Source organism: Channa argus, chromosome 2 (assembly GCF_033026475.1).
Source record: "Channa argus isolate prfri chromosome 2, Channa argus male v1.0, whole genome shotgun sequence".
Taxonomy (NCBI): domain Eukaryota; kingdom Metazoa; phylum Chordata; class Actinopteri; order Anabantiformes; family Channidae; genus Channa; species Channa argus.
This window is the reverse complement of record NC_090198.1, coordinates 18981835-19007530: the sequence shown is the minus strand read 5'-3', so window position 1 is coordinate 19007530 and position 25696 is coordinate 18981835. Positions and strand designations below refer to the sequence as shown.

The 25696-nt window shown below is 40.0% G+C and overlaps 1 protein-coding gene across 5 annotated transcripts in view; it reads left to right on the top strand.

Annotated features, from left to right (window-relative positions):
- The window catches only part of pcdh17 (protocadherin 17), a 55705-nt gene extending 32554 nt beyond the window's left edge, over positions 1-23151 (top strand). For all 5 annotated transcript variants that reach the window (XM_067496149.1, XM_067496148.1, XM_067496146.1 and 2 more), the window contains exon 5: positions 18365-23151. In XM_067496149.1, coding sequence (XP_067352250.1) covers positions 18365-19062 — 698 coding nt within the window. In that variant the 3' untranslated portion in view covers positions 19063-23151. The remainder of the gene's footprint in view (positions 1-18364) is intronic.
- The last annotated feature ends 2545 nt before the right edge of the window (positions 23152-25696 follow it).

Here is a 25696-nt window from a genome sequence, read left to right as displayed (position 1 = left end):
ACAAAGAAAACAGATTTACTTTACACTTTTGGATGTAGTTTTTATATTCTGGGGTGGAAATAAAGATACGATTAGATAAGGTGCTTGTTTACTGTTTGTCACTTGTTTCTATTTTGCACTAAAAGCTTAGGAAGGGGAATTGGTGTTTTTCAGAGTGCTACAAGTATTCTCCAAGCTTTTAGAGTCCTTGTCCACTTTATATTTTTATTGGGCAGAGGAATGTTTTATGCCCTAACCCAACTTCATCTAAACATATGATTTCAAATCAAGGACCTACCACATCAAAGTTTATCACAGAGAGACTGGTGGACAGACAAGTGTTCTCAACAGTGATGTATTTCCTATAACAAATCAACACTTGTTGCATTTTCTCACAATCCGGGGAGACGATTTTCCTGTCAGCTGGTAAAAATACTGGGAGAGGTGACATCATGGGTTGCACCGATCTTTTCTTGGCTTGACTTTCTCTCATTGTACACATGCATTTCCCTCGCAATACTTGCTTAGTAAATTTATGTCCTACCTCCAAGTTGTCTCTTCATTTTTACTGCATTTTCTTTTTTCCAATACCAGCATATTGTGATGTGTAACTTAATAGCTGTGTGCCTTTATCTAGCCACAAACACTTGGCACAAATTGGAAACTTAGCTACTGACAACCGAAAAACTTAGACCAAGTGGAAAACGTTGTATCTGTAAATGTGCAGTTACATTGATATATTTTTGTTTGGGTTTGAGGTCACAGTTGCAGTGAAAAGCGGCCTAGACTGAAATTTGAGCACATGATGCACGTGGAATGACTTCTGCTTTGCTGGTCTCGGTTATACTCCACTGAATACAAAAAACATTATTAATAAAAGTGCCAAGCGACAGATTGTTTGATCAATTCTGTGCAGGCTGCTACAAAGTGGGGGAATTGTTCAGCCTTGATTATCCAACTCATCAAGATGAATTCCTTCTATGTGAAAGCCTACTTGGCAATAAACCATTTTCAGATTGTTATTATGCGAAGAATGAAATGCTTGGGAGAGAAAATTCCCCAGACAGTGAATTCTGCACAACTTAACCATGAGATACAAAGGACGGGTGCTTTTGTCCGGGCTGTTTCTTTGGCTGATGTGAATGAATATTTGTGGTGCCCTAGGGCATTGTTTCCCCATGTTACAGTGCATCAGGAGCCAGAGAGATAAATGGGCCTGGCCTTTCCAAGGCAACAGGACTTCATCTCTGTTCATCCATAGCTAGTATTGTCCTTTCATTTACTGCCTTCAGTGATATGGATAATAGATTATTTGAAGAAGCAGAAACATTAAAACAAACTGGATATATTATGTTGGTAAGAAATATAAAAAAATGACATGTAAACAATATTTAGAGCAATAGTATGGGGATTTATACATATGAAATACAGGATCAAATATGTGGATAAAAATAAAGCTCCAAGAAACCAGATTAAACAAATAGGGAAGAAATCATGGAAAACAGTTGATAAGTGATCAGAAGATGAGTCAATAGAGGTCATGGGGGGAAGGATGGATGAAGTGGGGTGGGACAGCACTGGCTTAAGTAGCATGGTGTCTGACTCCCTGCAGGCACTGAACTGGCAGTTCAAATTCAGAAGAAAACCATTTCAACGAAAACACGTACTATAGCCTGGATCTAGACACATGTACTGTACACACACACAGAGATACACTTGCAAGCACTGCATGGGTGCAAAAAAGGGGCCGACCTCTGCAGCTGTGATAAATATGGGTTTAGGCTTTTCCACCGTATTGCTTTGTGGAATCCGTATGGATGGCAATACAAGCAAGCTGTGGGAATTTCATCATATATTGTTTGTCTAATACACATGTAGTACTGTAGTATTACTTTCTCGTTGTAGCAGACTGAGAGGGAGAATATGTGTATGTGTGATGCTTGGTGAGTATGTGAGGATGGCGACTGGGAGTGTTTTTCTTCGATAACCTCAGTTTGTTACTTTTTGATCCTGCTAAATTAAGATAAGGGGCTTGGTTAATTAAACTGTCACATGGCAATACCTTGAGGAATTGCGAGGCCAACACAGCTTTAATTGGGTGGCTGCTATTGTCCCTGCGCCACCTCTCTTCTCTGGGAACCAACCCCACAGAGCTGAAAAAACACCCTCATGGCTACTGGCAAAGGATGGAAGCGTTGAAGAAATGACAAGTTTGAACGTTCAAAAAAATAAAGGTGGGGCAGAGGCAGGGTGATCTCATCGTGTGTAGCTAAATATAATTTAAGTCACTAAATGCATTTTATACATGTGCCTACAAGGGCTTCATGACAGGGTGAAAACCAGGTTAGACTTAAAAAATGGGGGGTCTAATTGCTACTTCAGTATGCATGAATAACAGTTGTGAGATTTTCTGTACATTGCAATATTCCCTGGGGTAAATTAGTTGCAAGGCAGGTCTCCAAAGCCCAATGGACAATGTCAGCAGGCTTAAGATGCATCAGTAATTACCAGCAGCCAATTAACAGCTGACCTCACCATTCCACCTCAAACCACAAGATCTATTATGGAGATTTAGAAGACTTGCAGTGTAAACAACTGAGTGTGATGGATCCTCATACAGTGCTCTTGGGTGTTTGCACCTCGCTTTTGGTTTACACACACGCTCGTGCACGCATACTGAAATTCAGACCACAGTGATACAGATGGTTTACAGATGTGTAGATTATAGCAATAGTTAGAATAATGTCCTAGAATGTACAAATGTATGGTGCATAAGGGAAATTAGAAACTGAGCAAAAAGTCTGCATCGGAAATAGTTTTAGAAAACAAAAATTACTGAGCTTATTAAAGTATTCTGAAAATACTATTGGGTTGTTACTGGAAGAATTATCTTCAATGGCATAATGCCCATTCGGTGCTGATGTTTTCAAAACAGTTGTCCATCTGTCCCTTAAGGTGACAAAACAAACTGTCTTGATTAACAAGTGGGAAATCTAGGTGATGGTCTCATGTGCTGCCTCTCAAACACTTCGAGGTTCTGATCAAAGAGGATGAACTTTTGAGCCTGGGGATAATCTAGTTCCCTAGATTGTGATAATGCTTCTCAGGATGATCATGTGGAATGAGAGCGGGCTTGGGTGTGCTCACGCTTGTGGGTTTTTGCCTGCACGTACTTGTGTTCCTGCATGTTGGTGCTCACAAGTGAAGAGGCAGACAATAGCAGAGGGAGCCAGTGAATTAGTACACATCGACTGATGGGAAATACACACTCTTGCTGTTGCTGTATCTAGGCAACCACATCAGAATTCAAGACATATCAAACAACAGGTGATTGCCTCCATCTTCCTTTTTTCAGCTTTGAGCTGCTAAATTATGAGCACTTCTACTCAAATATACAACAATTTCAAGTGACAGTAAAATTAGACAAACCCTGCAGTATACAAAAGCTATTGCACACAGAACACCCTGTTGAGTAGAAAATATATCTTCAGCATAAAATATAATCAAAGCATTTAAGTAGAGAATTTCTTGCAAATAACTTTTTAAGTGTCCTTTCTGATATAATTTTTTTCATTACCACTCAACAGTTTGTGAAATGGCTGTGACCTTAAGCTCCACTGAATCTCATTTTAGCTTTAAGTTCCCTGTTGTTCCACATGGTCTCTTTCCACCCTGATCCATGTCTGGTGTTGGTGTCCAGCTGTTCCATCAGCACGACAAGTGTTTCAGAAAACTCCCTTATTGTTCACTGACCAATCACAAACACACCAGAATGCTGTCAACGAGCATTTTCCACCCAGTGGTTTGTATTTGCCTGCACCTGTGGTTTTAGCCCAGAGGGCAGGAGATGCAGGATGAGGGGGGTGCCAGAATGGGGAGATGCTGGGCATTGGGGTGGAAAGACAGCCAGGGTTGGGATTAGGCTGTCGCTCTGTCTGTTGAGATTAAACGAAATAGATTCATTTGGATTTCTCCTATTTTGTCATGTTTTCGTCAAAATGCATCAGAGGGCAGCTGAGCCTTACCACACACATTTGCATTTTTATAATTTGCATGAACTCATTGGAGCTTGGAGGCAACTTACAGTTGTGTGAAAGCATGCGTGTCTGTGTGTGTGTGTCTCTGTTCGTTTCTGGTCATGTGCATCATAATTTGATAAGCAAAATATAGACACTTGGCCAAACAATCAAATAAATTTGAGTGTAAAGAGCCTGCCCTGCACTCACGGAGCTCTGACACTCAAACCACCATTGCAGTTTTAATATTTGCTGACCAGAGTTTATTAGAATGTTAAGAAATTACATTAACTGCACTCACGAACTTAGAACATGTGGTAAGACAGTATCATACTGCAGTAGAGAGTCTGCTGTGGAGAGTTACTAGAAGTATACTGCACTGCAGTGCTTTGCTAGCCCGGGTTGTGAATCTTATCAGAAAGAATTGTGGTAGTAGATTTTGTGTGGTTGGGTGTGTGTGTGTTTGTGAGTGTGCATGCGCCTGCATGTGTGTGTCCAGGCCCCTCTGGAGTCCATTAATCCCAAATCTAACAGACTTACTGCAGAGGCAGCCTTTGATGTGTGCTGAATCCCTCTCTGGAATATTGGATGCTACGTCCATAATATTCTCTTCCATTTCAATTGTCAGGAAAACATTGTTTTCCTTTATGTCTCCAATGATGCTGGGATTGTCCAGCTATACAGGTGGTTGTCATGTTATGAGTTTGTTTACAGGTCAGGTGTATTTTCACCAGTTGTCTGATCTGCAATTTTACATCTCTGAGCTCTTTTAATCCCATTCTTATCTCATGTAAGCCTTCTAATCTTTGACCCTAATCTTAAACCACCACATAGAATAGGGCAGCATGGATTGAGGGGAATTGTTTTTCTCACCTTCAAATTCAATGCATATATTTGTCAGAGAAAGCTGGGGTCCTCTAGCCTTTTGGTCTCAAGTCTGAGAGGTATTTACTGATATATATTTTTGTTTATTTGTCTTTTATGTAGGTGGCCTGGACTTGAACCCAGCCTATTAGCCTTGTGCTGATAACCCACCAGTCTCAGGAGTGAAACAGATGGAGAGGCAAAGAAAGTATAAATTAGATAGTGAGATGGAAAACACATTTCTATTTGAAATGATTATCCCCCCTGACGGGTAGACTAATAGACCGTTATTGCATTTCCGTCAGTTTCTCTTAATCTAATCATACTTATAAACAGACGAGTGAGAGTGTTAGCGTGTGCATATGTTTATCCATAAAGAGACACAAGCAACCAGTGTCTAGACAGCAAACACCAATTTGGCTGGGGCATGGAGGAACATCAATGCTAAAGCAATGTTGCTGAAACACTAGGCATGTTCCTCAGTTTTGCATGGAGAGGGGATTGTAGTGACAGACAGACGGCGATGGGAGGAGGAGGGGAAGGAGGAGGCGCAGTAGAAATAGAGAGGTTGGCAGAGCTCACTGTGGCTAATACATCCAAAGTGTGTCAGTTAGCTCTCTAAATGTGTTAGGCCCCGGGGCTGAGAAAGCCAACGCCATCGACTCTACCCACCTCTCTCCACCTTTCCACTTAGCCTCTGTTCAACACCCGCCGATATCCTTAGGGGAGCTAAACTGCTGTTCATTGGCACAATTGATCAAATGCCTACATGCCAAAGTGAACAGTTTTCTTATTCCACATATTAGTCTCATGAGTACATGTATTAAAAGAAGTGGTGCACTGCGTTGTGGCATAGCAGGTGGTTTAAAAGTTACTGTTTCTTCACGTTCCTACGTTTTGAGCAGCACAGTTGATACTTCACACCCTTTGAACCACACACATTTTCATTTGGCTAAAAACTTATTTTCAACATTGACATTCTCTGTTAGTCACTAAAGCAGAGCACACACCTGATAAGACACCAGTTAGATGTTTTCAAAAAGCCTAATCTGACAGTGTTCGCAGAAATGCTCATGTTTCCTCCCCTCGACTGACTGAAGGCTCTGGTGACTTTGAGTTACTCTGTACATCATTTGTGTGTGCTTAAGCCTGCTGTACTGAACACAGCTGAATTATAGTTACAGTGTGTAATTTTTTTTTTACATTTTTGTGATTGAAATAACCTCGGGAACATGGTGACACTTGTGAAAGACTTTTGTGTACTTCTCTTACATTAAATCTGCAGTCTAAAAATTACATGCATAACATGAGATTTGAAATCAGTACGTTCTGCCATTCCACCCGGCCTCCATCTGCTCTGCTGTGCTCTTCTACCATCTGCTACACTGGTCACACTCTGCACAGCCCTCTAGGTATTGGTCTTTGGTTAAAATACAATATATGAGAATGGTGTCAGAAATTGTTAAATTATCTGATTGGTTAGAAGGATGAGCCTGGTTCACATAGGCTTAGAAGCAGATATCTCTGTCACTGTTTTTCAGTCAGTTTGCATTTGAGGGAGATGAAAACCTTTGCAGAATCCAATCTGAACAGAAAGAAATAACACTGCAGTCCACTGGTGTTCCTATGGTGTCCTCCACCAATGGTAAAGCTAGGTTTCTAGTACAATCAAGACTTTAAGAGTTTTAAATCAAGATGCTTTTGTTGATCAGCATTATGCACTGACTTCTAAATTATATATTTATATGTAAACAAATCCAAATTTTCTGTCACTATGTTTATGTTTATTAAAACCCAAACTCTGCACTAGCCATGACCCGTTAATTCTTCGGGGTTTGGGGCTTTTTTTGGATTTCGTTGTGCTCCAAGTGTCAAGCATCTTGACATGTTTCAGCTTCCTGCTCGTTCTTTATTTAGTCTCCAAGAGGAAGATATTGCTAGTGGCAGCACACTGACTCATAAGTACCAAGATGACAGAACTTCCCTTTTTATATTTTTGCCTGATTTTTGATTAGTGTGTTCAATGTCAATTTTTTCTTACAGCGTCATTGTAGCCTTCAACAAGAGCTCAACACTTAAAACGATCAAGGTCATCTGATACTGCAGAACCCAAATGAAGTAGTAAGGACAAACACTAGTTTATACTGTATGTGCTGGTGTATTACAGTGACGGTTCTGTTGAGACAGAGCATCAGAAGCACTTTCCCTAATCCTGCTAAAGCAGTACACATGGGAATGATTACTCGCACAAAGCCATGACACCCCGAGTTGTTCAAATCCCTTTGTTCAAAAGGGAGCGACAAACAGAGAGGCAGACTGAGAGAGAAGAAAACAATAAAACAAAGTGATTTAATTCAGCAAATGTGACAGGATTGTATGATGTCTGATGGATCTTGTTATTGTAAGGATTGTCTGAATGGCGCCTCCCCAAAACTGAATGTTTTTCTTCTTGTTTTTTTAGGCCAGTTATCTGCCACATTTTAGACACCAAAACCAATCAAGTTTAAGGAGAGAGACCCCTCAAATCTAGAGTGTTGGAAACAGCATCATTAAAGTAGCATAGTTGAAATGTAAAAATTTGGTGGAGTGAAGCACTTCAAAAGACGACCCTCTGCGAATTAGCAACAAAAGGTTCCCCTTCTTTCTTCCGTTCTTTCTTTAATGGGCTGTTTTAAACCTGTTTTCTCCTTGGATGAAACAGGATTTTTGTAATGAGCTGGTGAGTCATAGATTCTCTTGGCTTAATTTTGTTTAATTCCCTGCCCCCTCCCCTTTCTCCCTCTTTTTCTCTTTATCTCTCTCCCTCTCTCTCTATCTTTCTCAGTTTATTTCTTGTGCTCACTATCTCTCTAAATGGGCCAAGGCAACTTTCCTTGCCGTCTACTGGGGGAAGGAAGTAGATTAAGGCTATTAACAGGCAGAAGGATGCTGATCAGCCTTTCTGGTCTCTGGTCTCATGTCTGGTCCATACTGTGCCTCTCTCCTAAGGCTCTTCAGTTATATACACGCTTTGAACACGGTGTTATTCTTTCCTTATGTGTATGTGTGTGTGTGTGTGTGTGTGTGTGTGTAGTAGAGGAGGTCTTGTTTGACTGAAACAACCTATTTGATTCTCACAAAAATGCCCAAATACAATCTGAGAGTGTCATGCAGCGACCAAAACAGGGATGGGGGGTGGGGGGAGGGGAAGGAGTGCACTCTCACTCACATCTGCAAACAGTAAGTAGTAGTGAGTAGAAATAAAACATGGTGCAGGCATGCTGTGTTTGTTTATGTTGCTTATGAGTGAACATGCTGCGATACACACTCAATAAAGACAAGGCACACACGAGCGTGCTATATTTAGATGACAAACTGCCATAAACCCAGGCTAAAGAGGGAAGAAATAAACAAAAGGAAAAGGGAGGGAAAAAAGCAAGGCAGTCCAGAAGCATCCACTGTCATGGTGCAATCCCCCATGTCCTAATTACATAGGCTTAGAGGAAACGGAGGATTAGCCACTGATTCACCACGCTTCTCGCCTCATCTTCTAATAAGTCCCCTTCTTGTCTCCTTGCCACCCTTTGTGCTACCCTCCACATGTCTCTCCAGGTAACGGTTGCAAGATACTATTGACCTTTTGTCTTTTTTTTTTTTTTTTTTTTTGTTCCTACCTGTTTACATGTCTGTCTCAGACAAGACCGCATAATCCTGTTTGAAAACCAAGCTCAGCTACAGGGTTTTTTTGCTAGCTGTTCTAATCATTTTACGTTATAAGACAGCATTTGCATCAGTAATACATAGGATCACTTTCATACGTATTCATGCATTCATTTGTTCAGCTTTAGCTAAATGTACCCTTGGAGTTCATCTATTCATTGGCTAATATAGTACACAGAGCATGTTTTATTTATGGCAAAGCAACTTTATTTATACTGTATATTATGTTGAGACCAAGTTGCTTTCATACAACATCCCATTAAAAGTGATGCAAATGTGATAAATCACTTTTCAGGTAAATATTATAGTATTTATTGTATATCTCTACTGTATTTAAGTGTATATGTTATTTTTTATAACCTTTAGCTGGTCTGTAATCAGATTTTAAGTAATTATCTGTAGTTCATTTGCATATTTCAGTTTTTCCTTTTATTCCGACTTCAATATTCAGAGTATAGATATATTGCTGCACATCTGATATGTATTTTCTTTCAGGTTATAGCTTTTCCATGTTAATTGCAGATATAAATAGATTGATGGCTGCAGGAATGATGTAAGGGTGGTTCATCTCAGACATCTATATCTAATAGCTTGCCTGTGGCTGATGTGCTGCAGTCGCACCACCATTAGAACACTTAAGGACTGAGAGAAGAAGAAGAACAGTTGAAGAGTGAGCTATAGCCAGAGGAAATGTGAATTATACAAGGTCTTAAGTCACAGGTTGCAAAGGAGGCAGAGGGCTTTTGATTGGCTGAAGCAAGGTTCTTCCTTGACTGACCTTGCAATATTTATTTAGTGCCCCTGACTGACGATGAATGCTCCAAGGTGCTGTATGCATGCTCGCACACACACACACACACACACAATGTAGAAATGGAAGAAACTCAATGAAAAACACTTAAACTTAGCTGAATTGGTTGCTCAAACACAGCAGTGGGAATTTTCTGAAGTGTTGTCACACATCACAGATGCGGTTATAGATAAACATCTGTTAACCTGTTCTCAGCACATTTTGGCATCAGATAGGTTCCCATTGCTGTTTATTACTGTTGAACCTGTTTGTCAAGGTTCTTGGTTTTTTTTTTTGTTTGTTTTTTCTAGTTGGAGGTCTGATTGCCAACAGATAACTGAGAAAACGTGAGATCTTTTTCTCTCTTCCTTTTCACATTGTTATCTCAAGGCTGAGCTTCACTAACATTGAAATCTAACAGAAGCCTGAGAACTGAGATTATGATGGGGTGTCTCAAGGATGTAGTGAAAAGATATGGAATGAAAAAGCGAGGCTATTCATATTGTGATGGTGTAACTTTAAATGAGGTTGATTTAAAAAAAACAATCAATATGCCCTCAAGATGCAGACAAAATGGACACTGGCAGATTCTAAGTGTGCATTGTGCTCCGTTTAGACAGGAACAGACAAACATGCAAATGCACACACACACTAAACATACTTACATTTATATAACCAGGAATGTCACTCGTAAAAATGTGTATTTATAAGGACCACATTGTGAATTTTATAGCCCTCTCTGCTTTGTGTTAAAGGGAAAGTGCTGTTTGAAAACAACACCTCAGCTGTCCAGATGTCCCTCATCTCCACAACCCACAGACCTTTCTCTCCACCCACAGCACACAGGCCCTGCTTGCTCATCATTCAATAGGCTTTGTGTGTTTGTTTTTGTTTGAATATGAGCTCATGCTCCTCTTCCTCCTCCTCTTGGGTTTCATGACTCCTTCTCCTATGCATAAATACTCTCCTCAGGGTGTTCTTTGAACAACTTAGCCAGGCATTAGCTGACGGAGGGGCCTGCAGTTTCTGCAGGAAAGCCTGAAGAGAGGCCATGTTTGATCCTGAGTTATACGTCCTTGATTCAGTCTTGGCATGGCCAGCCACTGGGCACCCCACCGATGCTGCCAAGCATTTCCTGCTATGCATCGGTATTCTCTTGCTTCCCAATGTGATAAAAGCTCTTATAATGGAGAGAAGTATCTCTCTCTCATTGTGCCACCCACTACAAAAACAAGCAAACCTTTTCCCTCAACACACAATCACACGTGCAGTAGAACTTTGAGTTAATAATTGTGACTTGTAAAAAAAATGTATAATCTGCGGCTTTTGGCTTGTCCCTTCAGTGGTTGTCACAGCGGAACGTGTTCCGCACATTGCTTTGGCATGACTTTTACGCCTTCCTGCTGCAACCCCCACATTTTTAATCTGGGCTCGGGCCAGCCACCAAAGTGGTGGTGGGGTGGGATTCCACCCCGTGGCCTTCTGCACCCCAACCCCATGCTCTACCACAGAGCCACCAAGCCCCCTAAAAACTATTTATCATATAATATAAAATTGGTTTCCTGTGAAGTGTACAGTTATATTGTGAGATATTGTAATTTGTTTGTGGGCTCTTGTGTCAAATAATGAGAGTTAAAAGAAAAAAATTGAAAAAAAGGTAAGTTATTTTTCAAAATCTGAATTACCATTGTCAATCACATCATGGGCACCATTTAATATTGTTTAGAGCATTCAAGCAGAGCAGTAGGCCGGTAAAAAATACTGGTCCCACATCGCACTGTGGAGAATACACCGAAACAGCAGTTTCATGGAAACACTATTGCATTGCAACCTTAAGAAACAATGTTGGCAAAACAAACCGGTCAACTGTAGAGAATAAACTGCTTTCTCAGCATAATGCCTTTTTTAGAGGCATAGTATTAGATGCAGCAAAACACTTGAGTAATATTCTCATTTCCACCATAACAATGGTGCGTAAGGAGAGTATGAACTCATGTGTGAGGTGCTGAGAAATGCATAATACTAAAACCAAATTCACAGCAGAATAAAAAATGGAACATTTCATATGACAACAGCCCTAACAAAAATGACTGTGTGTGTGTGTGTGTGTGTGTGTGTGTGTGTGTGTGTGTGTGTGTGTGTATATATATATATATATATATATATATATAGATAGATAGATAGATAGATAGATAGGTAGGTAGGTAGGTAGGTAGGTAGATATGTAGGTGGGTAGAAAGATAGATTTTTTTATTTATTTTTTATACGTAAAGAACGAGCAGAACAACAGATTTCTTAAATCAGCAAAGCAGCAAAAGCCCAAGTTGAACTGCTGTTGTTTGCTGTACTGGCGGCCTGAGAAGTCATAAGAAATTTACTAAACATTAGGCCCAGTCAGAGTGAAGACTCTCTCATCTGTGCAATTCAAATATTTAGACACCCTGATTGGTTCGGGGGTGGCTGGAGGTGCCTGGATCATCTGGGTTTGATAGCAGTAGGCAAGGAGATTAAAAACACAATAACACGCACACATGCACACACAAACACACACTGTGAGCTCCCTCAGGTGAACAGGTGCAGTCATGGTCTGTCACAGATGCTCTGCACAATTCGTCAGCTGCCATTCCTCCTGTCCACCTTTGGTGGGGTGGGGGATGCTCACCATAACGCAACCTTAACACACATGCACGCACACAGATAATCTTGGCTCATTCTCCAATCTCATAGACTTCTTTAGGACCCACAGGTCTGTCTAATGACTACACAGGTGTGCATGATGATAAAATGATTTGCCACGCACTGTGATGGGAGCTAAACTGTTAAATGTTTCTAACGTGTTTCTGTTTTTTCTTGCACGTTATTTTTGAACTTTGGAAGAGCTTCACCACATTGAATTTGTACTGTGTTCACTTTGCTGCTGCTTTGCAATAGCGTGTGTGTACAACTCTCTCTAGATTCTTCCCTCCCTCTCCAGGAAACGCAGTGTGTGACAGAGGGACATTAATCACAGGGCTGGGTAATAAAGCGAGGAGGGATGGGCATGTAGGGCCAGGGGGGCAGGCGTCTGGAGGGAGAAAAGGGTGTTTAGGGAAATCACACCATGCTTTATGACACACACTGATACACAAGCACACTTTTACACTCACAGGTTTAGGTGCACATCCTTCATGCACCATACTGAAAGCTTCCACCCTGAAAGGCTGAAAAATTAAATTGAGGAGAGGAGAAAAAACAACTCCGGATTTTAGGGATTGTGAACAGATACATCCCGTCTTAGTTAAAGTAGAACCCAGTGCCTTCTTGTCTGATTTTAAGTGTCCTGTGCTCCTCTTTAATAATGTGTTAATTAAATACAAGGCTTTTTACCTGGAAGGAAAACAGAAAGACATTTGTGTATAATTTGGAAAGAGATGAAAGGCATTTTTATGGCTCGGTAGAAGAAACACCTTCACTGTTGCTGTGATGCTGAGATAGCTCCAAGAGGTTTTCTTGATTCTGCTAACTCTCATGACATGAGATGCTGATAAAAATGAGGCTGTATGTACACAATTACTTGCTTAATGACAGCATAGCACACAATTCAGTAGTCCACAGGGTTTAATTTTTCCTTCAACATTTATTTCTCACCCCATAGGGGTTATTGAAGTTTTTTAATATCAACCTCATTCCATCTTGACATTTTACGGTGGACACTGGGTTGTGAATCCTATCAAGCAGTTATGATACTGGATATTGTGTGTGCATGTGTGTGTGTGTGTGTGACTCAAAGACTTAAGTCTTTGTTGTGAATTTTCTGTTGCATCTGCACTTGCATGGTGCTCCTCAAGGAGTATTAGTAAAGGGTAGGTTGAAAAATGAGATACCAATAATAGCTTCCTATTCTTGTAAATCCACCTTAACCGCACAGCAAAGACTTTGTGCTCCAGATCTTCACGATCAGGCCATTCAACTAACAGGAAGCAGAGAGGACAACACTGTCAGACTCGAAACCAAAAGAAAGAAAAATCTCTTATAAATTATTAAGAAGAATAGCGTTTCCAGTCAATTGGCAGTTTTTTGTGGTCCACTAAACTAAAAGTAACAGTCTAATTCCACAGTGGAGGTTTTTCCGTTTTACTGAAACTGTTTGTTGCTAGTTGGAGTAGTAAGATGTAAAGTAGTTAATCTTTCTGTCAAATTACTGTACACTACATTATATGTAACATATTGGCATGCAGGTGTTTCTTTTATTTTGTCTTCTCAATTTATATAATATGGCAACTTCATAATTTTTCAACTTGCTCTTTATGTCTTTAGTTTAGGATGTAAATGTACTGAACTGAAGGTTCCTCCAAGTGATGTCATATGGATGCATTTTTCAGCTCGTAGAGAGATATTTTAAAATGGGGAAGTAAATGGTACGTTTAATGACATTTGTGTACATCTACTACCCAAACTAGAACAAAAAGAAGCAAGTTCAAAATCAGTGAAGGCGTCTTTTAATGAGGCTGGGTTAACAGAAGCACAAACAAAATCAGTTTACAGTTCAATCATCAACACTCTAATGCTATGTTCGGAAGTCACTATTTATGATATTTTAGTTGTTTTACTCTGTTTTTAAATTGAATTAATAATGCAACTGTCTTTATTCACTTGCTTTAAATAGATAGATGTTGGACTGATTTTTAGTATTATTCTAAAATCTTAATTCATCTTTCACTGTATCCTGTAACACTACCTAGTAGTGTTACAGGATGTGATGCAGTCAAACTACAGAAAACCAGAATCGTTTACTTTTTTACTGTGTTTTTCAGTGTTGTGCAATTAGAGCATTTCTGAATTGGTAACAATTTCTTTGACACGGTGTGTCCTTTTGCTTTTGCTCCAAACGTTTCTTACAGCTGTTTTGCCATTGTTATATCTGTTTCATGAGTTTCTAGCAGTAAAGATAACTTGCAGCTACATAGCTGTTCTATCTTGCTCATTGTTAACCAGTCTTGCTATTCTGCCCCAAAGCAAGGCAATTAACCCTGCCAGAAGTAGTAAGATAGCTCTGCCCGCTTGATGTTTAAAAAAGCATCCTAAAGAAGCAAACACAAAGACTGCGTGGAGTTAATTAAACTTTTTGTTGGCAATAGAGGTGTAATAAATATCTGATTTCAATAAGGGATTCAGGTCAAGTGTCTTGAACAGGGCAACATAGATAAAACACTAACTCTGCCTGTATCCTGACTGGGAACTTCGATCAGAGTTTCAGTGACACTTCTAAATGAAGCTCTTTTCTTCCAGATGTCTAAGATGCTTTGGTCACGCTTTGTACCGAGTAATCTAAACTGCTGCCTGTCATTGCATCGCCCCCTGTCTTTTTCATTTGTTCCCATTTGGTTCAGGGCCAATGTGGTTATAAAATGTACCGTCCTTTTCAAGGCTTTTATGTAAGATGAGATTTAAGGACTTTTTTTTTCTTCAGACACACAGTATCAGTGCCCAAGTTGCAAATGTGATAAAAGAGCGAATGCTGTGTCCCTGTTGTAAACACAGATTGATATCTCAATGTTCACGCTATGTTGAAGTTTTTATATTAAAAAAAGAAGTGGAATTTCATCTGATAGATGAAAGCAGAATGCGATTCAACAGCACGTTTAAGGTGATTTAGACAAACTAAAGTTAATTTAGGTAAAATGGTAAGATTATTTACCATTATTCTTTTTTTTATATATACTTTACTGTGCATTTTTGCAGTTTGCTTGTGTATTTCTTCATCATCAGCCATCTATCCAATATGTGAAGGACTCGTACTGTTAGGGCTCACAGGGTAGCTCAAGCTGACCCCAGCTGTTATTGGCTGAGACATGGCGTATGCCGTGAATAGATTGTCAGTCTATCACAGGGCTCTCATGTAGACAGAAAAAGGTTCACGCTCACACCTATGATCCATTTAGAGTCAACAGTTAACCTAATCTAACCCATGCAGACAATAGAAAAACATGCAAACTCCCCACAGAAAAGCTAAGCCGGCCAGTTGGTGGGCAGCAGTGCCTTCTTCATCGTGTATTTACAAATCAATGAGGGAGATGAATGACACGGCACTGAAAGGGAAGCTGGAGAGGAAACAACTGAGCACACCCCTGGTAGCCAAATCATCACAGGCAAATGTGTCCTTGGTGTAGGCTTCTGTTGCCCATCCCAGAGAGCTAGTGGAGCCATGGTAATGAGAGTGAGAGAGGGAGAGAGAGAGAGACAGCAGGGGGTGGGTGGGGGTTGAATGTCACCCTTGCTCTCATATGTCATATTGTTAGCCATAGATATGAGGAGGATGCCTCAAGGTTGAACGTGCAGCTGACACATGAATAATCTATCAGAGGTTTCCTCCAACTAAATAGAAGGAAATGTGTCTGCATGGATTATTTATGCTTTAATATGCACCCGCTGAATGGACAGTCACCTCTGAGAGCATAAAGACATTGTAGGGGCAGAGTTAATTGTGTGTGTCTGAAATGCGTGCGAGCAGGGACAAGCTGGGCGAGTGGTTCTCTACCTGTTAGGCTTGGTTACATGCAGGGTCCATGTTTTGTGGCTTGGTGATGGATTGCAGCAATAGCCTGTTGTGGTTGGAAACTGTATTCAGGCCTGTGTTATTTATGTACAAGCTTTCGACGAAATCATCGATCTTTGCTATTTGACATATAGTCTATATTTACATACTCAAATCTCAAATCACTCTTGCACAAACACAGAAACATAGGCACACACTCAAATGCTTCTCCGTGTGTAAAGATGCATTCTCAGACCCCCAGCCCCACTAACACACACACACACACACACACACACACACACACAGAGACAATTTAAATGTAGCCCATCTGAGGCTGGTATGGCCTTCGCTTTCCAGCTCACCTTATTTTCTCTTCAGATGAATGCCTTGACATGGGAAATGTCAGGCTCTCTTTGGCAGTGCTGTTTGGCTTCTTCAAACATTTGTGAAGTGTTAAGCTCATCTCTACAGCTTAGGAGGGCAGTCTCTCAGGAATCTAGGCTGCTGACCCGCAACACAGCAAAGACAGCCCAGCCAAGTGCACTCAAGCACATCCACTCTGCCCGCTCATTCGCATCAACGAAAGATTGTATTAGTCCTAAGTTTGTGGTCTTTTAAGCAGCACTCTCACCCTGCTGTAAAGGTCCATGCATTCCATAATGGAATTAATGGGGTGGCTTTACAGCTCCTAACAGTGATGTTGTTGTCTTCTCACGTTTAGTTGGGAATAATAGTGAAATAGCTGTACAGCTTTTAGTAGCCTCGATCTAACATCCTTTTAAAAGTTACCTTTAAAACTAAAGCTATATAAACATATTTAGTCCCTGTGTTAACACTCAAAACTTTAGTTTCAGACTTCAAATCGGAAAACAGTTGTTACTCGGACATATAATGAAGTGTTTTTTGAGTCACACACTCAGAATATGAGGATAAATGTTCAGAACATGATTATGATATTACATTCATGACTGGTGACAAAACACAATTTTCTGGTAATTATAAAATCATGAATATGACTGTTTTGGTCTAAAATATACTTTCTGCCACTTGTGCTACTCACAATTTCATGGAGGTGTATAAACTATACCAAAAAATTGAGGAAAAAAATTGAGCTCATATAAATAGACTCTCTTAATTCCTCTTAACAAACAAAAGCTGCCTCAGTTCTGTTGCAGTTTGTCTTCCTTGCCTTTTAGCAAACAAGTGAGCCTCACATTGCGAGAAGTTAGTTGTTTGTCTGCAGCATTTCCTTCCACAAACAGGCAGAGATGCATCGCATCTCTCAAAACCGATATGCAAATTAGCCAGAGCTGCTGCATTTGTTTAGAAGCCTGTGCAAGCAACCTTTGGATTTTACCAGAGATCAGTGTTAAATGCTGCTGCATTATTGGATTCCTTGCATTTGTTTAACCTGTACTTTGTGAAATTTACACTTCTTTACTTATTGGAATGATTGACGGTGACCTGTAGAGGCAGCATTTTTAGATGTGTCACATATCCTGTGCAAATGATCTGTTTTAGCTCATTTGAATAATATATACAACAAACACCAGGGAAAGATACACAATCAGTGTTTTGAAATCCATTAATTAAATTCTATTTGTTTTTAAATGACCACTTACAGTGTATAACTGTACACTGTGCATTTGGAGGAAAAACATAGATCTACTTGTACTAATTTCGTGAATCCTGTCTCTCTTTGTCTTCTTTTGGTTACATACTACCCAACCAATGGTACAAATCCATTTCTGGGACAACAGATGCTCTATCTCTCCTTTTTCCCACCCTATTTTTCACTTCATGCCCAAGAGGAGAAAAATGTGCTCCTCTGTTTATTTTATTATTATTTTTTAACCAAGTTCTGGATCTGTTTGACACAGGCACAAACACTTCCACAATCAGCCAGAGTGTGCATCCTTGTGAATAGAGATGAAAGAGGGGAACACACACACTTATACACACATGCATGCACACGCAACAACAACAAGGAGCCCACAAATAAACAGGCACAAACACACAGGGAAGAAGCACAAGCCATTTGGCACAGACTTTCTGTCTAGGGAGGGCTTCAAAGCCCACTGACATGAATTTATGATAACAGCACTATGCCTTTGCCAAACCTCAACCGTTGTTGTTTTTCTGTCGCTCCCTCTCCATCCTTTCTGTATGCTCTGCCATCCCCTTGATCAGAGCTTTGGAAAATGCTAGCAGGTGTCCCCTAGTCCCTTGGATAGGTGTGTTTGTGTGCGTGCGTGTGTGTGCATGTATATGTGTGTTTAAAATTGGACATTCGTAGCTGGTGCTTCCTTTTCCACATGGTTTGATTAGGCTTGGCTCTACTTCCTTAAGTTTCGACTCCAACCCTTTTTACAGTTCAGTTTCATAGTAATACAATGATTCTGTTACCCTCACACTGCGTGGCTTTACTTTGTCTTATGCACACACCTGACATAAATAACGCTTTCTTCTCCATCCATCCCCTCCCTTTCTCTCTATCTGCAGATGAGGATTGTGTAAACTGTACAGAGGAGTGCAGAGTACTGGGTCATTCTGACCGTTGTTGGATGCCCCAGTTCCCTGCTGGAGGAAACCAGGCAGAGGGTGTTGACTACCGTAACAATATGTTTGTGCCAGCGGGAATGGAGTCTGTGCCCGAGACAGAGACCTACGAGACTGTCAACCCCAATGGCAAGAAGACATTCTGTACATTTGGAAAAGAGAGACGTGACCACACCATCCTGGTCGCCAATGTCAAGCCCTACTTGAAGGCAAAACGTGCTCTAAGCCCACTGCTCCAAGAGGTTCCCTCAGCCTCTAACAGTCCTACCAAGGGCTGCTCCACCATGTCTCCCTGCTCCTCAGTCAAAAGCCCAGCTGACGGGGCTGAGGGCAAGCCGCCTCCTGCCACCTGCTCTGGCCACTATGGGCCTCCTGATGGTCAATACCTGTCACCAACCAAACAAAGCAGAGACCAGGGGGTCTACCCGCCTTTGCCTCCCTCAGACCCAGTGGCCAAGGTGCTCGCCGAGGCCCGCTCTAGAATCAGTCAAGAGGCGGCAGGAGAAATGGAGTGTGTCCTGGAGCATGTGGAGCCCAACGCAAATCGTGACGTAATGGACGCTGGCCAGGTGGTGAGAGACATCGACAAACTATTGCAAGACTGCAGAGGAAGTGAGGCCACTGGCACACTCAGGAAGTGACACAAAGGACTGCAACACCAACAAAAATAAGTATGGATGTAGAGAGAGGAATAGGATGCTATTCTAGAAACTCTCCTCCCAAAACTGTTACCAAAACAAATCATAAAGGTTAAATGGCTCTTATGACATGAGCTCTTTTTACTGTATTTGTTTTGGAAAAGTTCTGACACTGGACATACAATGGGAACATTTGCTGTATCAGTCATTTGGCACCAGTTTTGGTGCTAAGATCCCTACCAAGAAAAAGGAACATCTAAATTCTGCTGAATTTAAAAACTCATTTTTTTTAAAGCTAATTGCAGAGGTTTATGCCTCTGGCACCTCACAAGCTATTATCTAAGTGCCCACCAGCTCATAAGTGTGTTGTTCATGGTCTCTCGTGAAATCCTACATATCTAAGTGTGTGTAGGCAGTTTTTTGTTATGTGTGATGGCCACAGAAACTGAATGAAAAGGACTATTTATGGTCAGACATGACAATCGATGTGGAAACTAATCTGTTTGGGACAGTGAAAGACACAACTTTATCTTTTCTCACTTTAATATAGGTGTTTAATGTGTACTGGATCCTGTGTCTGAACATGAAGGGATTGGTTAATCAGGAGTTTGTTCACAGGGGTTGACCCGTGATTGGAGGGGCTTAAATGCTCCACTGAAGGAGAATAATTACTAGTGTAACCATGTTTCACCTGTCATTTGTAGCCACATGTGTAAGCTGTGTCTCTCTCACGCTTCTATTTAATGTCCATGATGCTGACCTGTGTAGTTGCACACAACAGTTTGACAAATGTGCACTACACTTTGCACATAAACACTCACATGCACTGATGCCCCTACACACACACACACACACACACACACACACAAATACATACAAACACACTAATACTACATCTGTGAAATTGTCTTATACATGTACATCATCAGCTTTCAGTCCCTTGTGTACAGTGGATTACCATGTGTGTGGCTATGCCTTAAGGCAATCACAAGTTGTATAAAAAGGGACATTTTTCCTCAACTGTGAAAACATATCTATATGATTATATAGATGACTATATGTATGAATCCATGTATAGTGTCCAAATACTAACAAAATATTTATACATTTTAATAAAAAATAAAAAAAAGAAATGAGGAATCTCAGCAAAAAGTGTCCTGGAGTTGAGGTCAAGACGGAGTAATAACTCAAAGAACTGCAAAGGACACTGCCATTGTTTTGAAGACAAATATCCAAAAATATAAATAAACAAGAAAATGTCCCTTCACATTATCACTATACATAATCTCATTATATGTGTAAATGTATCCAATTTAGATGTGTTTACATCAAAAAATTGACATATTTTTATTGATTTTAACTTCAATTTCTGTGCATTTGAGCCAAATTGTTATGTGTACAAAAGCTATATTGTGTATTTTATTAAATTAATATATAGTTGTGTTGCAATATACATGGGCTTATATTGTATTTGGCAAAGGTTGCCTTAGTAGCTGTCGAACTCTGTGAGTTTGCTTTAGTTTGGGTTTTTGTTGGTGTATCTTTTTTTTTCTTTCCTCGCTATTCTGCATCTTTGCAGGCTGGCTTCAGTGCTTTTGAGATGTCGCCTCTTTTTACCCTGAGATCCAGCTGGATCAAATACAATAACTGTTGAAAGCTTAATGAGCCGGCTGATCTAAAATACAATTCAAACCAACAACAAAAAGCAACAACCACAAGATAACAGTTTGAATATTTTTACTGAGCAGATTTTTACAGGGCAGCTATTTTCTTTAACAATATCTAGTATGCGTATTTTGTGTTCATTATGTTTTTACTTTCTTTCCAAAAAGAAACCTGCCATATGGAAAGTGGAGTGGTTTCCTTGGTGATCATAAAACTGCCTTACTGTCTCTGCGGAGAGCTTGTTGTATCTGTGGAGCTTGTGACTGCTTATAAATCCTTGGTCCACCAGAATGTGCATTTTCTATGAAGGACCAAAGGAGGTTCTTTTTCAGCAGTCTGTGTTGTTTATGTATGTACTCCTTCTCGATACATGTTCGAATTCTCATACTTTGCAGAGAAACTTGACATCTGAAAGTCTATCTGAAGTTACTTTGGATTTGATGTCTTTGCTCTTTAGGTAGATGGTTTATACAACCCAGTGTCTTCACATTCAGGCTTTCTTAAAAAAAAAATTATACAGACATTTATTTTTGAAAATTTTGGCACATTTCGGCCACTCTCTGAAATAATAATGGGATGTGCTTTTTCTATTATTCTCTGACAGTAAAATACGCAGAACATTAGGCTATTAGACTAGATGTGTTTTGGAAAATGTGACCACAATCACCAAATCTATGTAAAATGCAGCCATTAGAGGGAACAGTGACTTACAGTACATTAATATGGCTCCTGGTGCGTTTACTGTATGAAACGCTTCTAAGCTGAGCTGGAAGCTTGACAGCAGATATGACACATTCTGTCCTGCAGACATGTCACATCTGAGTATTTCGATATTTTTCTTCTTGCTTCGCTCTCTTAATTGAGGTACATGTTTGGACACTCTCCTGTCATTCTGCCATTCTGCTGTATCTTTTCTCTACCTGCCATGTTTTTTTTTAAATTTCACTTTCATTTGCTTACTTTTCTGCTCTTCATCTGTTTGCTTATCGCCTCAGAGGAACTAAGTGACTTGTCTTTCCTCCTCTCTTTCGTCTGTGAAGTATTTGGTTTTGGTTTACCCGTGCTCTTATTCTGGGAGATGGCAGAGGCTTTTTTTTTCTTTTGTTTTGTTTTTTTAGAGAAGGGCTTGGAGGATTTGATGCAGTCAGGAAATGTTTTGGTTATTTTTAAATAATGATTTGATATTTTTTTATCTCTCACGATCTGGATAAATCAAGCGAGCCTGACACTTGCATCATACCAACAGTATAAACTGTTTACATGCGCTGTTCAAAGTATCCACTGCAACTGTGATCCTAACAACATGCTGATACGCATACATGTATACACATAGCAGACACACAAACACCCGGGCACTTCAGCAACACACTGCCTTTTATTTAAATGCATAGCCTCTTAAAGTTAAAGTAAAGGCTGAAAGAGAGGGCAGAGCACTAACCAGACAAATGTGACATTTCCACACTTGTCTTCATGGTTTATTTTCATTTTATCTCATTGTGCTCAGTCTTCATGCTGGATCAAGCATTCTCTACACTCTATGCATGTGTGTGTTTGTGTGCTTGATTCACTTTCGTTCCCTCACGATTTGACAAAACAATTCCTTTCATCTCATTTATTTCTGTTTCCTGTTTGCTATAAATTTAATTCCAGCTCACATTAAAACTCTGTTGCTCTGGTCTCATTTATTTTGTCGTTAATTAAAAAAAAGTGCAGGTCACTCCAGAATTCTTGCTGCCAGAAACCAGTCACTGTCACAGTTCAGGCACATTTTAAGCGCTGTCCCCTCTAATGGTGGCCCCCTGGCCCGGCCACTGTCCGTACACTCAAACTGTGGGCAGGAAATGAGCTGGGTCCAGTGGATGGAAGGTATTCTTTAAAGCCATGGCCCCTCTCTCAGGCTATTTGCTGTCTAATAGAGCAGAGGCTGCTGCTGAGATCAACACATAGTTGGAGATGGAGCATAATGTAAGGCCTCTCATTATTGTATAATTACACACTGTTGGCATCATACGCTGTTGGCAGTGCATTACTCAAATCTAGAGTGGGTTATTTTTGCCCACTTGAGACTGTTGGTTCTACCAAGTGATTAGGACAGGGCCTTACTGAATGTGGCTTACGGCCTCTGGTCTCTGACTCACACTAATGCAGGTGCTCACAGACTCAGACAGGCACTCCTTCACACACATATAAAGACAACATTTTGGTTAGTTAAAACAAGCACCCGATGTTTGTCAATGTCGTCCCCTCACCCCTAAGCCCACACTGATATCATAGGGCTCCACGCTACAATGGGCAACTGGTGAAAAGACCAGAGACATTCATTTGTATGGATAATTTCAACTGCTATTGTCTAAAGGCTGTGTTCATTGTGATCTATCTGAAAAAAAGTTGAAAAGATCAAATAAAAAAGCAATTACTAATACTGTTTGCCCTTGTCCTTGTATGAGTTGTTTGAAGAATAGGTAGTCATGGCTTTGATTTAATTTCACTTCTCTCTAGAGATAACCTCCCACACCTGATACTTTCTTCTCTCAAGTTACTACGCGGCCAATTTCGCCATGTCAAATAGGATTGCATTGTTTACTTTCACAGTGCTTCCTTTTGGAAGAGATAAAAATGGGCTTTGTCAATTGCCTTCTGTGGTGTTAAATGCACAGATGCCAATGGATCCCAAACCCAAGCATACACATGCACATTGAGTTTCAATTTTGCTTTGGGCAAAGGACTCTTGATCACATTAGTTCACATTTTGGTCCCGCATAAGACGACAGTTCATGCAGTTTTTTCCCCCAATTGCTCAGAGCCAAATAAATTGGCGGTTGAAATTATGTGCACTAATGCTTCTCAGATAAGATGTAGCGCTCCACCCTTCAGCTAGATTCACATTCAGAGGCCAATTTGAAGTCTCTTCAACACTGGCCTGTAGTTGGAGAAATATATTGTATGCTTCCCATTTGCTCAGTCAAATCAGAATTGCTTAATTTGTCATTTATGGCAATTACTTGGCAAATGCTGACAGTGGAACATACACTGGCAGTGGCTGATTTGACCTCCCTGGTGGTGTTTAGTTTCCCAAGAAGAACAGTAAACAAACCTTTTGGAGCTGACTCACGTTTAAAGCATTAGTGCTTTGAAATGGCTTTTTAATGTCATTTTTACTGCTTTTTCAATACGAAATGATAGACCATTATAGCTAATGACACATTCATCTCAGGAAACTATTCCATCATCACTGTTTAATTGTAGAAGTACATATGTATCCTTTCGTGACTCCTCTCATTAATTGCTGTCTAAGGATTAAAGTTTCTCAGACTACACTCCTTCTAAATGTTCATTCAGGACACATTCAGGCCATATTAAGTTTTGTTTTGTTCTTTTTTTTAATATGCAATGAACATAATTCGATAGATAGTTCATGTTTGTAGTTTTCTCACGATCTTGGATTTTTGAAATGAACTGGTATGGAAATATTAGCGTGTCATGTGTACAAAAATCCAGTGCCAAAAAGAATTAATTTAAATACATCAAGATAAATTATTCATGGAATTATTTATTATTTGAGGGGGACTTGATGAAATTAATTTTCATTTTGACCACAGAGGGAATGTTTTACCCCAAACTGGATTCAGCCGACCATTGGTATTCACTGAGGTTTTCTTCTGTTTGTATCTAACTAGCCTCAAGGCACATATTAATTAAAAGGATGGAACTTTACTAAAAACACCATTTCGAGGACTGCAGTGGCTACATGAAGCACAATCTCATTTGACCCAGTAGCATGAGTTTCCTTCAAACCCACTGCATACCTTTAAGCAAATAACAGCCTGCCCTCATCTATGTATCAATCACCAACAACCATAGTCTCTCTGAACTTTACAGATCACACAACTTGTTGTATGAACTTTGACAAAATGTGAACTGTTAATTTGGTGATGGTCTGTGGTAGATAAAGAGTAGCAGCAAGCACGCAATGCAAACAAAAGCTAGCTAAAAATACAGGCTGAACAAATACACTTTATATGTCACATACACTTTCGGTGGATAATTTAGTCAACCACTTATTTAGATGTTTGTCTCAGGCAAAGTGAGATTTCAGAGTTGCACTAGATAGGAAAAGCATATTTCTGTATTTTAATCAAGGTCCTTGATCCAAATATATGTGCTAATGGGATTTAATCAAGTACTGTTCGGTATTGAGCTGACTAAAAGGGCAAATGGAGAGGAGGTCTTTTCAACATGAAGAAGAGAAGGTATTCATCATATTCTATTGTTAAAGGACAAGGGTCCTCCTTTCATTTGTGCTAATGCTGGAGAAGGTACGGCAAATTTAATATGTGTTTGTGTGTGACTGTGTGCATGTGTGTGTGTGTGTGAGAGAGAGAGAGAGAGCTGTTTGAAAGGACGACTGTGTGATTGCATAAAAGAAACATGAGAGAAACAGTGGTTGGAAATATGAACATACAGTACATCAAAACTAACATGGTTGATGACTTTGATTTGATCACTGATATAAAAAGCTTTGCAAATAAACAAAAGCCAAAGTTGCTCTACATGAAATTCACATTGTGAATTAGCCGTTAGGATCAGATATCTACAGTATCTATGCCTATCTATGTGGATATGGCATAGCGATAAGATATTTTCCATCCTTCAGCCTGTATCCACCCTGTGTCTGCTTTGAGAAAACAATGCTACACAATGTGAGCTTTTAATGCTGTACATACTTTATGAACAATGTCTTGTGGGGATTACTTGCTATGAGTTAATGTTAATTCTGACACATATCCTCCTGTTTAATTCACAATCTGTAAATTTTATTCCTCCTTTGAAACCTGCAAGAAATGACAACATCTAACCCTGATCCCCTAAAAAATTAGCACGATTCAGACAAGGACACACAAACAGTAATTACCCTGCATTATTCGATTTAAGAAACCTGTGATAGCACCCAACACCTCGACTGCTACTTCTC